General features: G+C 40.8%; 1 protein-coding gene across 2 annotated transcripts in view; it reads left to right on the forward strand.

The window, feature by feature from the left end:
• Window positions 1-17139, forward strand: part of abcb7 (ATP-binding cassette, sub-family B (MDR/TAP), member 7) — a 25268-nt gene extending 8129 nt beyond the window's left edge. The window contains exons 6-16 of one of the 2 annotated variants that reach the window (XM_030739784.1): window positions 826-1094; window positions 1707-1795; window positions 2906-2993; window positions 5490-5664; window positions 6194-6351; window positions 8419-8582; window positions 8757-8886; window positions 9320-9491; window positions 12177-12280; window positions 13019-13126; window positions 14445-17139. In XM_030739784.1, the coding sequence (XP_030595644.1) occupies window positions 826-1094; window positions 1707-1795; window positions 2906-2993; window positions 5490-5664; window positions 6194-6351; window positions 8419-8582; window positions 8757-8886; window positions 9320-9491; window positions 12177-12280; window positions 13019-13126; window positions 14445-14663 (1676 nt within the window). In that variant the 3' untranslated portion in view covers window positions 14664-17139. The remainder of the gene's footprint in view (window positions 1-825; window positions 1095-1706; window positions 1796-2905; window positions 2994-5489; window positions 5665-6193; window positions 6352-8418; window positions 8583-8756; window positions 8887-9319; window positions 9492-12176; window positions 12281-13018; window positions 13127-14444) is intronic. The other variant, XM_030739785.1, reaches the window with a different exon arrangement.
• Window positions 17140-22380: the final 5241 nt, after the last annotated feature.

The following is a 22380-nucleotide window of genomic DNA, read 5'->3' on the forward strand; positions in this document are numbered from 1 at the left end:
AACTCAGTGAAATCACCACAGGAAGACCACATGTCATTCAAACACGGACTAATATCAATTTGTGACAGTCATGCTAGCCATCTGCTTGTAAAACAATTTATGAGGAGTGTGAGAGCTCAAATGAACTGATTTTTTTTTTGTTTGTTTGTTTTTTTGTTTTCAGTATTTAGTTGGATTTACTATCAAACTGAACAACTTTTTTTTTTTTGCTGCATTTTAATTATCCTTCAAGAAAAAGAAAGGAAGCATCCAGTAGTAAGATTACTATAAAGAAATACTTATTTCCACTTTTCTCCTTCAGTGAAAGTCTAGCTGCAGCATTCATATTAAGCCTGTTTATTGACAGCTCAGTCACAGCTTTATATTATAAGACCTCCTCTCTCTTGCTCTGTTCTGTCGGTATTCACACTCAGTGCCTTGCTGTACGCTCAGATACCCTCCCTTCCTTTAGTCTGCAGTGAGCTGGCCCGCCATAGTAGTGAGGTTTCAGACAGCATCCTGCTCTGTAATTACAGAGAGGAGACTGCTGCTGTAGCATTGCAGGGCTTGCAGACCAGAGATGATGTGAAAGACTTGCCTTGCCAGCTCTCGTGATCCGTCTCTTCCGAGCAGTCAATGAGCCTAAAACCTGTCTAGTCTTAAGTGCCTCAATGTGCTGCGTTCTATTTAATAGGACATGAAAAAATGTGGGTCAGAATTTTGTTTTGCTGCTTCATAACAGTCTCCTGTGTTTAGGATAGTTTCTCACTTCATAGCCCTGCAGTTTAAACCTCCCTGCTTTTCACAGCAGGTGTCCTAAACTCTCCATCTCCTCCGCTATCCCAGATGGTGTCTCACGGGCTTGTGCGGCCTTCTTCAACGAGCTGAGGAACACCGTGTTTGGCAAGGTGGCCCAGAGCTCCATCCGACGCATAGCGAAGAACGTCTTCCTCCATTTGCATAATCTGGATCTGGGTTTTCATCTCAGCCGGCAGACAGGGGCGCTGTCTAAGGCCATTGACCGCGGCACACGGGGGATCTCGTTTGTCTTGAGTGCACTCGTCTTCAATCTCGGTCCAACAGTTTTTGAGATGGCCCTTGTCAGTGCCATTTTGGTGAGTTATAGGTTTAAATCAAGAAAGAAACTATCACACACTCGGCTTACACTTTATTTTTTTTTTTTTTTTTTTTAAAGCCTTTTCTTATTGGTGTTGCTGTTTCAGTGCTTAATGTTACCATCACCTTGCCACTCTTCATAGCCGGTTTCCCGGAAATTAATTTCAGCGATACCATCTCATTTACATTTTAAATGGAATATGAATCCCTGTGAACTTTTGGTGGGCCCATTAGTGCTAATGATGAAACCTAAAGCTTTCTTGCATCTTAATGTCCTCCTGTGGCGTATGCCCTAAACAGATGCCCCTTCCTCTACTGAAAGAACGGCTCATCTTTAGCTTATTACTCCACTGTGGATGATCAGATTGCCTGTAACAAGTGCAGACTCCATTGCCCAAATAGCTAAATCATTATAACGAGTACTACTTCTATTTTCCCATTCATTTGTAACATTCGTTTTTGTAATGGAATGATCAAAAACTATACCCTCTGACAGTACCGTGTGACTCTAATAGACTGGTCTGATGTGGTCTCTGGACGTTTATCACAAAGCTGTTGAGTTGCAGTGTGTAAAAGATGCTTTGTCCTGCCTGTGCTTTTCTCTTCTGCAGTATTACAAGTGTGGTGGAGAGTTTGCAGCAGTGGCCTTGGGTACCTTATCAGCATATACCATTTTCACAATTCTCGTCACACAGTGGAGGTAGGATTGATGATTTTTCTGTCTGCCTGTTGTTCAGATTTGTTATCACTTCAAAGGGGTTTGGTTAATATTTCTGTGGCTCTCTTCATTGTTAAAAAAAAAAAAAAAAAAAAAAAAAAAAGCTCACTTTGAAATCTGCAGATCAGCTACGATTAAAGCCAGCAACGGACGGGCAAATTACACAAGATTGATTGCAATGCAGTGTTCTGCTATGAGACCTTGGGTCCTTTCATTCATGTGTTTGTTTCTTAGAAAAGTATCACCCACCTAAACAATGTTCTCTGAAACTGGATGAATATGTGGCATCCAAAGACCAGGACAATTTTTGGTACAAGAAGCTTTTTGATTTCCATTTACAGCCAATTAGTAGTCAGGCCAAGTCATCAAATGATAGCCGATGGTTTCCCAAATTGCCTAAATATTGCCATCAACCAAGTACACGGCCTCACATAGTCTGCCCACATTGGATAATCTGCTTATTAACTGCTAGAACATGATGAAGAGCCCAAGGTTATGGCCCTCTTTTCAAAACTTGTCAGAACCCAGTCTATTCAAACATCCATGGGATGCATTAGATCGAGCCTGATTAATGGCAACACCAACCTGCAACACGTAAAGTCAGGATTTGCCCAAGGATGTCAGAGTTTGCACTAAACTCTCATTTTGTCATTTTGATATACAGGATCTTAAAAATGCATTCAGTTAGTTGATAATGAAATGCATGTAATTGCATTTGATTATCAAAAGCAACTTTATCATAATAATAGTGAATAGACCACTTTTAGGACTGGAATTAGCAGTCACACTGAAGCTATTATATTGTAGTAGGAACGTTTCTCCCTGGGAAGTCAGCGAGACTCCACTCTATTAAGAAAGAACTCCTGTGAGTATGGAATGATAGTGTTGCATGTTAATTACTTAACCAAATCATTTAAGAATATTTACATCAATGCTGCTCCAACTACCAAAGTCACAGTGCCAGACACTGCAGGAAAGGTCCGTGAACCCAGGGTGCTCGAGTGTGTGTGTGTGTGTGTGTGTGTGTGTGTGTGTGTATTTATGTACTAATCTAAATATCTAAATGATTGTCATGATTTTCTGTGCACACAGGACTCGTTTCCGGATAGAAATGAACAAAGCAGATAATGAGGCAGGCAATGCAGCTATTGACTCACTGCTCAATTATGAGACTGTTAAGGTGAGTTCCAAAGACATACCTATACACACGCGCGCGCACACACACACACCTGCCAAATCTCCTCCTCGACCCCAGTCCTGTCCTGCATCAGTATCTCTTTATTATCTGCTCCTTGTAGCCTTTTTCTTTTATTCACTTAAGGCAGGCACATTGATATGAGCAAAGCGTTTCCCTTGCACATTTGCACTTCTGTATGTGTCACGATATAAAAATTTTAAAATCATGAGGTCTGTGGGATAATACTGATGTACGCCTGTAGACCTTAGCTGGGAGTTAGTTACCTTTTTTATTTGCAAGGTGTTGCCACAACAGCCGGATCCACATATTTGATTTGGCTGATTTTTATGCCGGATGGCCTTCCTGACGCATCCCTCCCGGGGGATTTGTGTCTCCTCCTGGTCTTGAATGAGGGCCCTGTCACATGTGAAACAAATGTGTTAACCACTGCACCATGGACACTTTGGCTAGGAGTATGGTGGCGAAATCTTTTTGTTGTGAAGTGAATCAATATTTTGTAAAATTTGGAATGTTGTGCACTGTGCTAAATCGTCATAGGCAATAATAATTGATTTGACTGAATATTGCTCTTCCATGTTGTTTGGATATTCTCTGTTGCCCGTGTGCTCAAAGATTGACAACATTTTCAGGAAAATGATTTAAAACATGTTTGTTGCCCTTAGAGCTGAGGTCTAAGAGTCTGTGAAACATGGATTAATTCCTTAACTCCAAAATAATATTTTACTGTCACAGGAGACAAAAAGCAGCAAATTATTCCAGTTTATGGAATTGGAATTCTTTGACATTTTCAAAATATTTGATTAATTCTCTTTTGGGTTTTCCATCAACTGTTTTTTTTTTTTTTCTTTCAGCTCTTACCTCTGACTATAAAAGCATAATTTCCTGTGTTTTTACTTTTCTAATATTTCTTTGTCTGCATTTTGCCGCCTGATTCTCTGCTGTGGTCATCTTCTCCATATGAAATTGTTCAGCATTTCTCTAAATGTCATTTCAGTCGCTACAAACAATGAGACATTTCTCACCGGACACTCATTTTCATGGTTTAGTCAATGGTCCAAGTTGTGTCACAATTATAGTTTTAGACTGAAAGGTGTCTGCTGCTGGGGGCTTTAAAAAAAAAATGATAGAAATGTCAGCTGAAGTCCTGGGTGCTTTGTGAGTGAGAGTCTCACCTGTCTGATGTGATCTGTAAACATTACTGTAAACTTTTCTCAAGGTCTGTGTTACCTTAAACTCTGTCTTGTTGCATTTTAAGGCTCTTTCTGGGTAACCTTATTGTACATAGCACAAATACAAACATAATCAGTATCAAGTTTCGGTGCTTTGTTTGGCCGTTCCAGATATATTTTGGTTACCATGTTATTTTCTTCACTGTATTATTTTGTGTCCTGTTTTTCTTAACGTTTTGTTCTGTGTTATTTTGTGTCATCTGTGTCAATGCGGTCGGATTTAGCATCACTCTGAGCTGTGAGTGTGCATATGTAATTAGATCTCCGCCCACTCAGAAATCCGTTCCACTTTCACAAAGGGCTGGATGAGAACCTGAATACGGCGCCTTGCACTGCTTCAGTTTGTCCTCCATGTGCTTTCTAGTCTCTCTTATTCAGTGCATTTCCTTATATGCAAATCAGTGGCAAGTCTGTGTCCGCACAGCACCACTGCCGTTAGCTAGAGAAGCAAATCGCCCACTTAACCAGAGCAGAGAAACAATGATGCAAGCTAAACAAACAGCCGTGCAGCAACAATATTAGGTAATTGGCAGCAGAGTTGAGGAGGATTGTTATGATTATACTGTTGTTTTTATGTGCTGAATTTAAGAGAAGTGAAAGAGTGCTTGTGGCTGGGGCCTTTTTTTTTTCTCTCTCTAAATGATAGCTGTATGTCTAAATCAGAATTAGTGCTGCTTGTGTGGTGTAACACTTAAAAGAGCTATCTGCACTCTGTTGGTAATCTAGGTGTTTGTGTAAGCTGCTGCAGATGTAAATATAGAGGATGACAATATCGGTGATGAATAATCTGCAGCGATTCTTGTTTTACTTGGACGTGATGTTTAGGCTTTTCTTCTAGTTCTAATTGTATAATATTTGTAACTGTTGTTTTGGTTCTATTACGCTTACTCTGCCAAAGCTTTAAGTCTACACCATGTAACGATAAGAACGCTGTATTCCTCTCCACATCCTTTAAAATCTAACGGGAGCAGATGAAGATACAAAGACATGAAAAAGTGCTTTAGAGGCCAACTGAGATCCAGACTATACCCAGAGCGGTCACAGAGAACAAATGCAGCCTTGAGGCAGGCTGCGCTAAAGTGTCTATCTGCCCGACACTGCTCTCCATGCTTCCTTAACCTTTGACCATTACCACATTTGAGTCTCTCCCTCTTTCTCTCTCGACTTACTCTTTCATTCCTTTTGTGAATCTTTTCATTGTCTCCATGGCCTGTGCTCTGTCTCTTAATACCTCTCATCTCTGCTGCAGTATTTCAATAATGAAAAGTATGAAGCTGAAAGGTACGACGGATTCCTGAAGATCTATGAGTCATCCTCTTTAAAAACGACATCCACGCTCGCCATGCTCAACTTTGGCCAGAGTGCCATCTTCAGCGCCGGCCTCACCGCCATCATGTTGCTCGCCAGCAAGGGCATCGCAGCGGGTGAGTGCAATGTGGAGTTTTGGGTGGTGATGTCTAGATGTCTGTTATGGGCTTCCGATTAACTTTTAAGTCATAAATTGAATTGGATCCATCTGAAATGGTTAAAAAAAAAAAACTTGCTAAACTGACTTGAGCTGAATTGTAACTCTGTACAAATGATTTGTGGTAATACCACAATTGAAATGCAGTTTAGACATAAATAAGCTTAAACATCTCAAAACAAAATCAAATGGACTGACGAAACTGGAAAAGAAGAGTAAACTCTGCCTGTGCTGCATAATAGCAACTAAATGAGAACAAAGCACAGCAAGCATGGAAAAGTGGCATGAATAGGATGTAAAATGGCTTTGATGCAGAAATTGAAATCACAGGGGGTGGAGATGGTTTGTCTACTTTCTCAGCTTGGGGAAAAAAAAAAAAAAGTTTGGCTGTTGTTTATTTTTTGGATCTTGCGTTCAAGTGTACATACATGATACTGTAGAGCTAGAGCGCGTGCATTGCTGCAAGTTGTTCTGTTGCCTTTCTGTAGGTACAATGACAGTGGGAGACCTGGTAATGGTGAACGGCCTGCTCTTCCAGCTCTCCCTCCCTCTCAACTTCCTGGGTACAGTGTACAGAGAGACCAGACAGGCCCTGATAGACATGAACACTCTTTTCACCCTGCTCAGCGTCGACACCAAGATCAAGGTAACTTATCAGCCTGCCACGCACTTCTTCACATTTTTTTCCTCTAACGGTAGAGAACAGAATGGACGAATCTCCACAGAGCTAAATCTAAAAGGTGGAAGACAAAGACAAGTCCAAAATGTGATAAAGCCTTTTACCCATCCATTTTCTCCAGCAGATTAAAAACAAAGCAAGTGGTAAAAGATTTTAACACCAGACTGAGTTCCTCTTATTGCTGCATGACTAACCTATCCTCGTGTTTAAAAAAAAAAAAAAAAAAAAATGATAGGTTGTAGTTAAACATAGTAATTACGTGCTTCATGTGACTCAGGTGCTTCCTCCTCTATTGCCACTCGTAGTGCGTGACAGTGCTTGCTGCATTATTGCGATCAGTTTGCGGATGTCATGGGAAATTTCTGCAGAACTGTTATTCACGGCTTTCTTTGTTCAGTGTTTTTAGTTGTTAAACAGTGGTCATTTTCCATAATTTAGACTGATATGGTTGTATAGTAAAAGCCTGCTTTTTTTTTTTTTTTTGCCAAACTAGGCCTCGTTTCCCTCATTTTCATTGTTAATTTCACTGCAGTGTTTCAGTTAATTTGTTGTGCTGCAATTATCTGTTGGGCTATAAAAATAATAAACTTGTTAACTTGTCTAATATTTGTGTTACATTCTAGCACAATTATTGATTATGACTAGTGGTAGCAAACAGACAGAAACAAAAGCATGTCAGTGGGGAGAAATGAAAGGTCAAACTGCACTTAAGTGAATGGTATTCTGTTAAAATTGCTACACTCACATAATTTTGGTCATCAGTGATTACTGAGTGTTCTTTGAAAGCACTGTATCGGTCCGCCTCAGCCTGTGGTGACAGACGCTGGAGAAGGTGGGAGCCTCTTAAGGTTCATTTTTACCTTGTTAATGATTTCGTTAACAAAAGCCACTTCTGCCTGCAGTGCAGCTTTCCCAGTGTCTTCTTTATTGTTCCCGTGCCAGGTGAGGGTGTAAATAACAATTCTGTCAGTAATCCTGACAGAATTAATGAAATAATAATGAACTGTGTGATGAATCTGCCACCACTGCACAAATGTTAATAAATTCTCTGTCTATAAAGTCGCTTTTAATCCCATAGATATTAGGCACATTTAAAACAGATCAAATTCACTAGAAACTGCCTCAACAGTTTCCAGTGCTGTTGCTTTATATTATATATTTTTTTTTTCTGGAATGCCTCATTGTATGGTTTTTTTTTTTTTTTACAAAGACAGCACGACAGCCCATGTTGCGTCAGAAGAGTGCACTTAAGTGCAAATGTTTGCCTCCTCCCTAACAATGCGAAGGCCATTCTCATCCACAGCCTGTAATTACAGTCAGAGAAATGAATCTGTCCAGTTACTTTTCACTCATCAGTAATATTCCTCTCCATTGTAATTCCCCGTGGAATGGCACTGCCCAGCAGGCCATTACTGTCTGAGTGTGTGTGTGTGTCTGTGTTTGTGTTTGTGTTTTGTTTTTGGGAACACATTGACCGATTATGTAGATGTAAAATAATTTAAAACTCCCCCTCACTTGAAACCCCATCGCAAAATAAAAGATAAATTATTTTGGCTTTTTTCCATGTCACAGGGTGTAAAATTATCATCTGTTTATACTAATGGACTGTGAGTTATTTGTATTAATTGACTTAGGTGGATAGTGGGTGATTATGTTGCTATTAGGTGGTATAGACATGGAGCAGAACAGGCTTTTACTCTGAAGCTAAAGACAGTGTTTTATTCACTGCTGACCTTGGCTGTATCTCCGCACTGTGACTGAGCTCAGTATGTACCAAAAGTTTTCACGCCTATTGATCCTTCAATCACTGTGAAGGACGGCGTGTGAAGATTCGTACAGTCTTTTGAAACGACCTCTCAAATTTGCTGTGAATGTCTCGCTTTATGCAGTCCGTGTAGGCTTCAGCAGTATGCCTCTTTACAAGGTGTTGGAGTAAGGTTGCATCATGTTGAGCCTTCTCTGCCAGTGGCTGTTCTGTATCCTTCTCTTCTTTTTCCATTTTGCCCGTCTTAACCCTCTGATGGTGTGCTCTAGGAGAAGGATCTCGCTCCACTACTAACCATCACACCACAGGAGGCCACCATCCGCTTTGAGGATGTCTATTTTGAATATCTGGAGGGCCAGAAAGTCCTAAATGGAGTGTCCTTCGAAGTACCTGCTGGGAAGAAGGTGGCTGTAGTTGGCGGCAGCGGGTCGGGGTAGGTAACCTTTCTGAGAACTACGCTGTATGTCAAACCTTTACCCCAGCCTGTGCTATCTTATTTGCATGTACAGACAGTCTGATCAGATATGATCAGTAGAGTAGGGGGGTGTAGCTCATCCCAGCTCACAGACAGAATGATGCTGACGATTGGTTCCACGTCTGGTTGCAGGAAGAGCACCATTGTGCGACTTTTGTTCCGCTTCTATGAGCCCCAGCGGGGGAACATCTACATAGCGGGGCAGAATATCCGAGACGTCAGCCTTGACAGCCTGAGGAAGGTTTTGGGGGTTGTACCTCAGGTATGAGACAATCCATCACAGTAAATAAACACAAATGAAAAAAGTAATTTTATCATCCACACAGACAGAATTTGTGTGTGTGTGTGGTGGTGGGGTGGGTCTGAAGCTCAGAAGAAATGTGTATCTTTGTCTTTAAGTAGTAAATGTAATAATATATTGTTAGTGATTGAACACAACAAGGGGGCAGCAAAGAACAATGTAACATTAACAGTTAACAATAGCATTTAGAAATGAGCTGAATCCAGTTTGGTTTTCGCTGCAGTGAGCTCAGAGGCTGATCTGAACAGATGGTACATGCACATATTTTTGTCATTTGCTTCCTTCACTTTCTCCCTCTTTGTAACTGCAGTCCTCTGTTTCTTTTACTGCTGCAATTAAAACAAAACAGAATCTCTGAAGCCTTATTTTTTTCCCTCAACTGTGTTACTGTCAGGATGCAGTTCTGTTCCACAACACCATTTACTACAACCTGCAGTACGGGAACATCGACGCCACACCAGAGGAGGTCTATCAAGTAGCTCGTCTAGCAGGCCTCCATGATGCTATCCTCAGGATGCCCCATGGCTATGACACCCAGGTTGGGGAGCGGGGCCTCAAGCTGTCAGGTTTGCTGCACCATTATGCCTGCTGTTTAAATATGGTGTCTCCATGCAAGCCAGTGAAAAACCCATGTTTTTTTTTTTTTTCCCCTTAATGGTATATTACACTGGAGGGAAAAAGAAAATCAGAGCCACTCAATCAATAATTGGCTGTTAATAGTTTCACATTTTAATACAGTAATAATATTATACAATGATGTAACACTCTGTTTTTATTATTATTTTCACTGAAGAGTATCTGCTGGTTATTTCCTCCAATCATTTATTTTAAAAATCATACAAAAAAGATTTATACCAATTTCAGTTGTCTCAAAAAAAGACAATTGTTAAAACAATTGTTAAAACCATTTGTTTAAAAAGAGCCACATTTTACACACATAGATACATTAGAACCACTAAATATTTTGTGAAAAACAAAAACAAAGATTATTTGATCAGCAGAATATTTTCTTGTGCATTTTAAGTATTTTTTCTTTGACATGTTGTCTTCAGTGTCGTTTGTCTTCGAAAAACACTGCCCCCCCCCCCCCCCCCCCCCCCCCCCCCCACACACACACACACACACACACACACACAAAATATTTGCTCAGATAAATTAACAGTTAAACTTCCATTTGTTTAAGTTGTTTCATAAAATTACAAATGAACCTGAATGAACAAATGAATGAAGTTTATACACTCACTTGCCATTTTGTTAGGTACATCTTGGCAGTATTGGGTTGGACCCTCGTTTGGCTTCAGAGATTTTGGTCTGTATAGACGTGATAGCATCACACAGATTTGTCAGCTCCACATGCATGATTTGAAACTCCTGTTCCACCTCATTTCAAAGGTTCTCTGTTGGATTGAGATCTGGTGAGTGTGGAGGACATTTGAGTACAGTGAACTTATTGTCATATTCAGTAAACCAGGTTGAGATGATTTGAGCTTTGAGACATGATGTGTTATCCTGCTGGAAGCTGTTATCAGAGGATGGGTTAAAGTCTGCAGCTTAGGCTGTGTTTAAATGATGCACAGTTGGTATTAAGGGGCCCAAAATGTGCCACGAGAATATCCTCCACACTATTATATCACTACTCAAACCTGAACTGCCAAAAAGGCAAAATTGTGTGTTGTATACACCAAATTCTGATCCTACAGGCTGAGTGTCACAGCAGAAATTGAGATTCATCAGAGCAGGCAACATTTTTCCGTTCTTCTTTTGCCCAATTGTGGTAAGCCAGTGTGAATTGTAGCCTCAGTTTCCTGTTCTTGGCTGACAGAGATACCCAGTGTGGTCTTCTGCTTCTGGTTCGAGGCTTGACATGTTGTGTTCAGAGATGCTCATCTCTATACCTCGGTTGTAACGAGTGGTTATTTCAGTTAGTGTTGCCTTCCCATCAGCTTGAAGCAGGCTATTCTCCTCTGACCTCTGGCATTAACAAGCCATTTTCACCCAGAGAGCTGCTGCTCAATGGATATTTTTTTTCTTTTTTGAACCATTTTCTGTAAACCCCAGAGATGGTTGTGTAAGTCAGTCTGAAATGCTCTGACCAGCCCATCTGGCACCAACAGCAACACTTAAATCACTTTTCTTCTCTACTCTGATGCTCAGTTTGAACTTCAGCAGGTCATCTCGACCATGTCTACATGCCTACATGCACTGAGTTGCTCAGCAGTTGATCAGGTGTTTCTAACAAAGTGGCCAGTGAGTGTAAATCTGCTAGAAATGACCTTGAAACAGCAACTATAAATTATAAATGTTACTTAAGAGTTTGATCTCTTTTAGCTTTTCTTTGAAATAAATTACATTTTGTTATCGAATCCAATCAAATGAAGTGTGTGGCAGTAGTTTGTATGTTGTATGAAAGTATCATGAATGAAACATGAGCATTATATCATATACTGAGAGGCCACAGGAAGCTGCTGGGCTCTAAATTTCATCACACACACAACTTGGCATTTGAAATAGTTTTAACTGTGATTAATCTCTTGCTGTACTGTCATTACTTCAACATTTTCTTCAATTTAGTGTCTGAACTTCTTTAATGGCATGTTGCCTTACAGTTAGTCACCCTCATTTGATCTACACACGACTGTGTAGTATTAGGTTCCTAGCATCACTGTGCAACTCATTTAGCCCACGTAAACACACACAGTGTGAGCATTTTCACTCAGCATTCAAGATGCAATTACTGGCAGCACAGATTTCTTTATGTGGAGTGACAGAGTGAGTGAGAGAATGGACAAAATAAAGACATGACTAACTTCTCATTAATTTCACTGTGGCTGTACGTGACAGCTGCCTGTGAGTTTGTGAGAGGCGGTGGTGGCGGGGGGTGGGGGGATCAGGAAGGAGGCAGTCTGGGCTCTCAGGCTCCTAACTTTCTTCATTTCTGTTCTCCAGTGCCAGCAGTATTTACACTCCCTGAACGCCGCTCGCTTTCAAGTGGCCGCACACGGCTCATATGTAATAAAGGCAAAGTCAGACACAGCGGGAGAAATCTTTGTGTCCTGCTGATTTTTCTTCACAATTAAATCAAAGTCTGTTTTTAACCCGACAGAAACCTGTAGCATTGGTATTGTCTAAGTGTTAGCCCTCAGTTTGAGGTAATTATCTGGTGAGAGAGGCCAGACAGAGACCTGCGATAATGCGTATTTCAAACATTTGGGCTTTAGCCTCACTATTTGTGATGTCTGGTTTTGTTTCAGGAGGGGAAAAGCAACGGGTCGCCATCGCACGCGCAATACTGAAGAATCCACCCATCCTCCTGTATGACGAAGCAACGTCGTCCCTCGACTCGATCACCGAAGAGGTCGGTCTGACAGTGACAGACGCTGGCACGCATTTCTAATATACCTACAAATGCCCGTTCTCTACTGCACGCACACATTATCGACTCTGCATACACATTTAACAGTACAAACACCCACTCAGTCACCTGCTGTAGGTACACAATAATTCAGCTCATTCCTGCATCACATACCTGCTGTGACATACACCCGCCACACACACACACACACACACACAAACACACACACACATGCACGCACGCACACCACCCCCATGTTCTCCCTTGCCACCTGCCACTGTTTTCTCCTACTTAATCTCCAGCTCAGCTTAAACCACACAGTCTTTGTAAATGTTACATTTAATGAGAAAGTTCAGCGCGCCCTCTCTGAACTTCAGGGAAAAAGAGTGGGGCAGTAGACGTGGTTGTTAATTGAGATTTTCCTCTTGCTTCTCATCACGATGGTGTTTTTAATTTATCATATGTAAACACTGCAAAGAAAAAGCATATGAAGGTGGATGTTGCTGAGCAACATTGTGTTGACTTAGCTTCTCTTTCAAATCAAAGTTTGGGAGTATATTTCATATATTTCCTGTCATTCATGCTCTTTTTTTTTTTTTTTTTTTCTTCCTTTTCTTTTTTTTCTCCCTTTCTTTGGAGACCATTGTTATTGCAAACTTGGAACTATTTTCCTTTGGATTAGGGAATACTCTTGTAAAGCTTAACAGTGTCGTAATGTTATTTGTCCTTGTGTGCTTCCAGAACATCCTGACTTCAATGAAGGAGATGGTGAAGGAAAGGACGTCGGTGTTTATCGCCCACAGGCTTTCCACAATCGTAGACGCAGATGAGATCATAGTGCTCAATGAGGTGAGAACTCAGCCATTTTTATTTATTTATTTTTTTTAAACTTGATCTCCTTCTGCCCTGATGAACATCTTCAGGTGTAATGTAATTTTATGACTGCTGAGTGTGCCCAAGTATAAACATGCAGTGTGTTAATTGCCAGTCTAATTAGACGATTTTGCATTGAAGGATGATGACCTGCACTCTGCGTGACCTTCGGTGCACTGTTTGTGCCAGCAACAAGAAAGAAGTTAGCGAGTCATCTATCCTTTTTTTTTTTTTTTTTGCTTTTTTTTCTTGGCACTCATTTATTTACCTTTCTTGAATGTACGTGATAAAAACATGCTTTGTTTAGCTCCTCTCATTAACTTCAACAACAACAGGACACTGTTGGTAGAAGTGAATGTATTATTTTCTCCATAAGGGCTCATTAAACCAGTCAGACTCGACTGGGTGTTTTGGTCAGATGGCGTGTCTTGTTTGTCTCGGTGACTAATAATGTATGGGCCAGCTTCCCAGACACTGATGAGGCCCTATCCAGGACTAAACATGTCTTTCAGCGGTATTCGCCATACAAATGGCTTTATGCGGTTTTTGGTCAGATGCGTTTAAGTCAGGGTGGAGGTGGACAGTATTACTTTACGTGCTTTGCTGTTGTATGCTGCATCACAGAGCTATCCCAGCTGGTTGGGCTCGGAGACGCTGTAAAGCACAACACAGTGAAGTCAGTTATTATCTGGAAAGAAAGAGTTCAAATAAAATGTAACACAGGTGAAGTGACATTTTCCGCCAGCGCTCGAGTCAGATAGGATAAAATGAGAAAAGGCTTCTTTGAACTGTGGCGAGTCGAGCCTGTGCCGTTCATGTTTCCAGTCAGATGGTAGGGATCAGAGGGTCGTGGCGAGGAGGCATGTTTGCGTGTGATGTCGCCACGGCGTTTGCTGGTGTCACCAGCAGAGGACTGCCTGGGGTGCTCATTAAAATAACGAGCGGAAGCAGTCACATGCTCGTCCTGGGTGCACTAAAGATGATGCCAACACCTCTGCATGCTCATGGGAGGTGGGGGAAGGGGGTGCTTTCATTTGTGTGTGACTGTGTGGGAGGGTTGTGTGTCATGTGTGTGGATTTGCGTGCGTGTGTGCGAGTCTGTGCTTTTTACAAGAGGAATGCAACAGTTGTTGGGGAGGCGGAGGGATTCTGGGGGAGGGGGGGCACTCTCTGCAGAGAGAGTGGCCATGAAGAGATGCTAACTATATGATTCTGCATTAACAGCCTCTTTTATTGTCATGTGAAACCTTTTTCCCCTAATTAGACTTTTTCTTTTTTTCCTTCCTCTGCATAGGGTAAAGTGGCAGAGCGAGGCAGCCACCAGGCTCTCCTCAGCACCCCGGGCAGTCTGTACGCCGATCTCTGGAACGCCCAAAACAGCAAAATCCTGAACAGCAGCAAAAACTCACCAGAGCCGCAGGCTGAGCGGCTGACCCAGAAGGAGGAAGAGAGGAGAAAATTGCAGGAGGAGATCCTCAACAGCGTGAAAGGCTGTGGGAACTGCTCCTGTTGAGAGAAGCTGCCACTCGCCATGTTTGTTCATCCCTCACAGATGGCCTACACTGGAATCCCTGGTCTGTGTGCTATTGGGCAGGCGGGTACATCCCCACTACCCGCTTCCCACTCCAGCCAAAACCCTCTTATAATGACTATCTCTCCTCCTCTTCATGGGAATAAAGGCCAGCGCTCGCCAAAATGAAGGAGGAGGAGCAGAACAGGGAGCAAGTGTGTTTAGCACTGGCTGGTGTCCAGAGATAGAGCTTATATGCCAGTTGTCTCAGTTGAAGCAAAGCATAAGAGACCTTGTATATCACATACGTGTGTGTAAGACATCTGTTAGTCAACATGGTTGCCCCCTCCTCATTTTTGACATCAGGTTTATTGACATCTTCCACTGCACTGGAAACAGATGAGAGTACATGTAATGACTTACATATGCCTTGATATTGATGCAAAAATTTTATTGATAGGATTTTTTTTTAATTCCTTACAAAAGGAATTAAACATATGGTTTGCTTTTTATGTAAAGGGTTTACACATATCACAGTTTATTCCGAGGAACGTTGTTATCAACATTTATTCTAAAAATGTGATGATGTGTAGATGATCTATTCTCAGTAGAAGGTGATATTTTTTTTTTATTATGTATGCAGGAGTTGTTTGTTTTTTTTGGGCAAACATGTTGTTCATTTTTTGTGCAGAAGTTTAATATCTGTACACAAAATAGGAAAAAAAACTACCCCAAATATCACCTTATGAAACATCAGGGCCTTTGCACAAATCAGAGATGAATGAAAACATTATTTAGATGCTTGCACTCACAAAAATTCAAAATAGCTCCCCAGTGAATTGCTTATATGTCACGGTCACATTCGTGTAAGCTTAACACTGAAACTAACAGGAAGGAACTCTAATAAATCATGGGTGGGTCTCACTACAATTTGAGCTACATTTACAGGTAACATTTTAAAAGGATTTTTTTAACCATCATATCCCTCAGCCTTGGTTGACAAGCCAAAATGCAAAGTTAATTGTGAAGATTTTTTTTTTTGAGTGTATGACCAAAGAAAGGCTGCTTCCCCGTGAAGGTTACATGTAGCTTTTTAAAGACTGACAATACACACGTGTATAAAATGGCCCTCTCCCTGACAATGGTCCAAACATTTTTTGTTTGGACCACTGCTACAATATTTTATCTTTAAATGGAGAAATTAATCACTGGGTGTCTTTCACACTTTGCTTCATAGTATTCTTGACTATGTTGGCGTGTTTATACAATTCAGATAAATTAATAAATGTTGGCTTTTCTCTAAATATTAAATGTTCCATATACTGCTGTTCTGATGTAATTTGAGAGCTCAATAACACAAGATTATATGCATTTTTTTCTATTTTTAACTATTAAAGAGGGTTGGCACCTCTACGAGGTGATGCATACAGCCTTGCATATTTAAAGTTTTTAAAGAAATAGTTCATTCTTGTGAAATTTGCCTGTTTCTGATCGACTCGCCTAGAAACATGGGGAAACAGCTGTCCCGCTTCTGTCCAAAGGGGGCAGCGTTCAGACCTGCTGGAATTCAATCTTGTTTAAGTGGTGCAAACAAATCAAAAATTCCATTTTGCAGAGACTTTTATTCCCGTGCAACTCTCCAGTTGCTTTATTCTTGGGTCAGAAATAGTACCATGCATGTTTCCCAGTATAATGCCAAACAGGGTGTGAAAATTTGGTGAGGTATAAAAATCTAAAGGTGTCATGTGGCTAGCGAAGTCGAACAACAGACTGGCGGCTGGGGCTTCATAAGTGTTAGACAAACATGACCGAACATTGTTCAGTCTTTCTGTTACTCTGCCAGGAGGTGAGTAAGCCTATTTACAAAAATCTCTTCAGGTAATTTTGCTACTTCTGGCCTATAGAAATATTCAGAGAAAAGAATGAAATATTTGCCTGAAGCACTCACTGCTCAATGCAACGTGTCAGGATAATTGAGCTGAATTTATTTGTATTGATCTTATTTTTATATTTGCTTTAGTTTATTTGCTCTTAACGACATGCCCACATCATTAAATTGTCTCAGTCCAGGAGCAATATTCTGATGCATCAGCAGCACAATCCAGAAAGGTTTGGATGCAGTAGTCCGAGCTCATTCAGGATGGAGTGAGATGGAATCTGACTGATAAATCAAAATTTCTACCAGGCTGTTTAAAAGAGGCTGTTTGCAGTTTAAAAGACAGCATCTGTGATGGTATGTGGGTGTAGTGCACATGGCATGAGTGACTTACATGTGTGAAGGCATCAATGCTGAACTTATCATCCTACAAGTTTCAGAGTAACATGCTGCCATCTTTCTCAGGGAGCACTTTGCTTATTTTAGCAAGACCAAGTCAAACTAAAGGGCAAAAAGCAGTAAACCTGCCCCAAACCTGGAAGTGCCCTAACTTTTTTTTAAAAAATAAGTTGCTGGAATTAATTTTAAAATGACCCCCCCCCAAAAAACAAAAAAAAAAACCCGCTTTCAGCATTTAATATTTTGTCTGTGTAATAATTTAATAAATATTACTAACACTCAATTAAGTTATTGCATTCTGTTTTCATGTATGTTTTGTAAGCATGGTTTTATTCTTGAAATATCTCATAAAGATACAGTAGGGGACATAATTATTGAACAGAGAAATGAACAGTCTCTAATTTTAATGGAGAGAGACAGAATATCAACCAAAAATCCAGAAGTTACAAAGTGATTTGCATGAAACTGAGTGAAATAAGGATTTGATCCCCTACAACCCAGCCAGGATTCTGGCTGCCACAGATTGGCTGTGTACCCGTGCAGTGCACAAATTATAATCAGTTAATTACAGATAATCTGGATTGTTATGTGTATAAAGCACACCTATCCACAAAGTCCGTTTCTTTCATTCCAACCTCTCCACCACCATGGGAAAGACCAAAGAGCAGTCTAAGGATGTCAGGTACAAGACTGCAGACCTGCACAAGACTAAAATGGGCTACATGACCATCAGCAGGAAGCTTGGTGACAAGGTGACAACTGTTAATGCGATTATTAAGAAATGGAAGAAATATAAAATAATCATCAGTGACCCTCAGTCTGGAGCTCCCTACAAGATCTTGCCTCATTGGGTGAGGATGATTGTGAGAAAGGTCGTGGATTGGTTTAAAACTACATGGGAGGAGCTCATTAATGATCTGAAGACAGCTGGGACCACAGTCACCAAGAACACCACTGGTCACACACTGTGCTGTAATGGACTGAAATCTTATAGCACCTGCAAGGTCCCTCTGATCAAGGAGGCACATGTACAGGCCTGTCTTAAGTTTGCCTGTGAAGATCTAAATGTTTGAGAGAAGGCTTGGGAGGAAGTGCTGTGGTGAGATGAAACCAAAATCAAGCTCTTTGGCATCAGCATGACCCGTTGTGTTCGGAGGAAGAGTAAATGCTGAGTATGACCCAAAGAACACCAACCCCACAGTCAATCTTACTGATGTGCTTATCAACAAGGATTTCTCCAACAAGTACTAAGTCAATTTCATAACATCTAAACAAATAAAGAACACTCTTGAGGAGGTAGACATATCACCGTCAAGGTCTACTATCAAGAGGCGCCTTCATGCATGGAAATACAGATGGTTTACAGCAAGATGTAAATCACTGCTTGTACTCAAGAACTGGAAGGCCAGACATTAGACTTTGAAAACATCTAAAAGAGCCTGCAGAGTTCTGCAAAAACATCTTTGGATAGATGAAACCAACATGAACTTGTACCAGAAAGATGGAAAGAGAAAAGCATGGGGAAGGAGCTCACGGTCCAAAGCATACTACATCATCTGTCACACACAGTGGAGACAAAGTTATGGCATAGGCATGTATAACTGGAAGTTGAACCTGGTCACTGGTGTTTATTGATGCTGCGACTGCTAATAGAAGTAGCAGGATGAATTGTGAAGTGTACAAGGCGATACTGTCTGCTCAGATTCAGTTAAATGCTGCAAAACTGACCGGACAGCTCTTCATAGTGCAAATGACCCAAAGCATAATACAAAAGCAACCCGAGAGTTTCCCGAGGCGAAGAAATGGGATATTCTTCTATGGCCAAGTCAGTCATCTGAGCTCATCCTAATAGAGCATGTTTTTCAGTTACTGAAGACAAAACTGAATGAAGAAAGACCCATAATGGATTAATTTCAAATCCACTGTGGTGGTGTGCAGAGGCAAAACTACAAAAGTTTTGTCTTTGCCCAACAAATGATGGACTTTACTGTAAAATGTTTATCCCTTAATAAATATTCCTCTTATAGACGCTGAATCTGTGTCACCCATGAGAGCAGTCAAAGAGATTGTTTCAGTATTTGCATTTTACCCCACTAAAGCAGATAAGATCTGTCATAAGGAGTGAAGCATTCAAGCTTGGAACACAACAGTGGCACTAACACACTCTCCTTGTGTTCATTGTCTGGTGGACAAAATGACACTGGATTCCCCTCGAGAACCCCTGCAGCTTTCTGGATATTCCTCCGGGACCAGAGACATCAGACAACATTTTCTGTGAGGCCTTTTGGCAGGATTATAATTGAAACTGACAATAACAAAAACATTCCCAATAACGTGACAGACCAAGCCCTGCTGCGCTGCATTGTGAGGCCTCCACCACCTTCTGAGGAAGTCACACATTACAGATGAAAGTAGACTTTGATAAAGCCCTGCTTAAAAGGAACCCAACTGGATGATTACTGGTTGGATGGGTCTTCTTTCATGCGTCAGATGTCCAGGCAGTTGAGTTGATGTTAATGGTGTCCTTCTCATCTAACCTAGGAAGAGATTATGAGACTATTCATTAGCGGCTCCCAGCAATGTTCAGCTGCTGCCCCTAACAGGTTATTCACTAATTATTCAGTGAACATAACTCGCTATGATCTGCCCGGGTTCTGTGAAAGAGCCTTAAATATTAAACAGACTTTTTCTTTTTTTCTTTTTTTTCTTTTGCTTTTCCTCATCTTTGCTGAGGCGAAGCTTTGTGTGTGTCTGATACGGTCAAGGACACAACACTCTCAAGTACTGAAGTTACTAAGCAATCTGAGATGGACGTACGCAGGGAGGGTGTTTGCTTTCTTGCTTTTTATGTTTAGAAACTGAATCCTAAAATCTTTTCTTCAGTGACCTTTAATTGTCTGTACGCCGTGCATGTGATTAGCACAGTTCTGAGCTGCCTGTCTGCATGTTTTGCGGAGGTACTAATATAGGAAGCCACTGCCCTGTTTACTATGCAGCATTCTACATGCATAAAGGAAGACAGGCATACAAAGGCCTTCATTAATGCCCTTAATATGGACCGCAGCAGGCAAGTCAGTCTGCAACACAAACCACGACCTTCTACTGAAGGAGAGATTTTCAAAGAACATGCTGCTGATGTACAGATAGGATGCTATCTTCTCGTTGCGCCCACTCTTTCTGCCTGCGCATGGTTATAACATATTATCCTTCATGGTGATTCAGTGCTGATTTTAATATGTAGATCCTTCAAACATGCCCAGAGAGCTGCAGCTCTGGTCCCATGACAGCCTATCAGAGTGCACAGGTGATAAGCCGAATTCAACCACACACGTCAAATCCCCGCTGACCCTCCCCTGGCCTGTTGCTGAGGTCCTCTGTGCTTATTTTCATCACGATAACAGGCAGACCGGGCTGAGAATCAGGGCGATCCCTCTGCACCAGACAGTTAGCTGACTCCCATCCCACTACAATGGAACCAGCATGTGGCCAAGGGCGTTTACGCCTTAATAAATATGCATTGATGCCTCAGAGAAGATGTAGTTATTTCCACCGTTTTGTGTGGGAGTGTAAATTTATGTGCGTAATCCCTGTGTACTATATCAATGCTCCTGGTCAAAATGAGAATGAATATTCACACATGTGTGCACTTGCCTGCACACAGCTGGTTCTTTTAAAGTCAATAAACACAGATATGATGGTATTACCATGTCTGCACAGACACAGTGTGCTGCACATGATGCAACCTCTGAGCAGATGATCCAGGCCACACATTTGTGCGTGTATGTGAGTGAGTGTGTGTGTGTGTGTGTGTGTGTGCAGTGCTTGCTGCAGATGCCAAATTTCTGAATGTATTTTGAATTTCAATCTGTTTGGTCCTCATAGACAAGAGTAATTCTTACATTTTGGCATCATGTAAACAGATGAATATTTTCAAAATCTGATCATGCAAAGTTAAATGGCTCCCTTTTTGAAGACAGTTCACCACCCCTCTTTAAGTTGGGACTTTGTGGGTTTGTAAACTCAGTTCTACTTTCTGCAAAATTTTTGTTACTTTGTGTAAGATGTTAACGGCAGGCACATGAGAGATGGAGACCCAGTAAAATGACTATGGCTGCTGTCAAAGAATCCCAGCGGAGTTGTTCCATTATTCACCGTCTGCAGAGCAGCTTCATGGGTTTGTGACTAAATGACATCATCATCATCATCAGTACTGTGGTTCAGCAAAAAAAAAAAAAAGAAAAAAAAGAAAATCGATCAAACCCACAGCACAGTTTTACTAAAAAGTACCGCAGAATTAACGTCTACTTTAGCAGAGATTATCTTTTCAGGGTTTCAATCTCCATAAGAAAGGTCGTGTCTAGAATTGCTTTTGGCGTTGAAATTTTGCTTCCTGCTAACATAATTGGTCATTCATTTAAAACTTTTGAAATGACACAGTAATAAAACTCTCTAAAACTGAGGTGTGCAAAAAAAAAAAAAAAAAAGGAAAAGAAAAAAATTCAGATAATACAGCTTTGAGATCAAATGTATGAATGTATCACATACCTGCTACATGTGCTTATTCTGCTTGTGTCCTTCATTCAGTGGTGTTATTAAAGACTTCAAATTGATTCACGTGAATCACGGCGATCCCGCACGCACATGTCAGTTCTGCTATTTGAATTGCAGTCAGTGCATCTCATGCAGAGGCGACACATCGGTTCAGGTAGCCCCTTCTTAGACTGCTTGGTCAGGCACACTGATGCTAATACAGAGAGGGATTCATGCAGGTTACAACTGTTAGAATCTTACTGGAGATTTCACACTGACTGTCAAACCTGGTGAGCATCAAAGCCTGAAATTTCAGCATTTACGTTCCCTTCCTCAGTGAATAACAGACTTTAATTTTACATCGTCTCGAACTCAAATGTTCCCCTGTGGATTTATTTAAACTTTAAACTGTGTTAGGTAGAAAGTGCCCATATTTCATTTTTAATTCAGGACAGCCATTCAGCTGCTTAATGTGATAAAACATTATGAAGTAAAAATAAATAAATAAAATCTGTCATTAAATCACTTTAAATTAAATGGAAATAATGAACCACAAAAAATAAAATCTTTTTGAGAGCAATTAAATGAGAGCCTTTGATTTACAATCTAGTAACAAAGGAAGATAATCTAATAGAAATAATAATGCCATTCTCTGTAAGAAAACACAAAAATAGTGTGATGATTTCACTCCACATCTGTGTAAAAAGAGTTTGGACATGTAAAGCTTCCAGCTGTGATGGGCAGCTGTTTGGGCGTTCCATTTAGAGAGCTTGTCAGTGAAGCTGTTTCTCTGAAATACAGAAATGCAAATAATATGTCATTCTTTTTCTGGTCCCTACCTTTTTTTCTGTAATTTAAATCACTGTGTGTGTTTTTTTTTTTAATTCTCTAAAGCTGCTGTCAGCTATAAGTCTG

The sequence above is a fragment of the Archocentrus centrarchus genome, chromosome 10 (genome assembly GCF_007364275.1).
Source record: "Archocentrus centrarchus isolate MPI-CPG fArcCen1 chromosome 10, fArcCen1, whole genome shotgun sequence".
Taxonomy (NCBI): domain Eukaryota; kingdom Metazoa; phylum Chordata; class Actinopteri; order Cichliformes; family Cichlidae; genus Archocentrus; species Archocentrus centrarchus.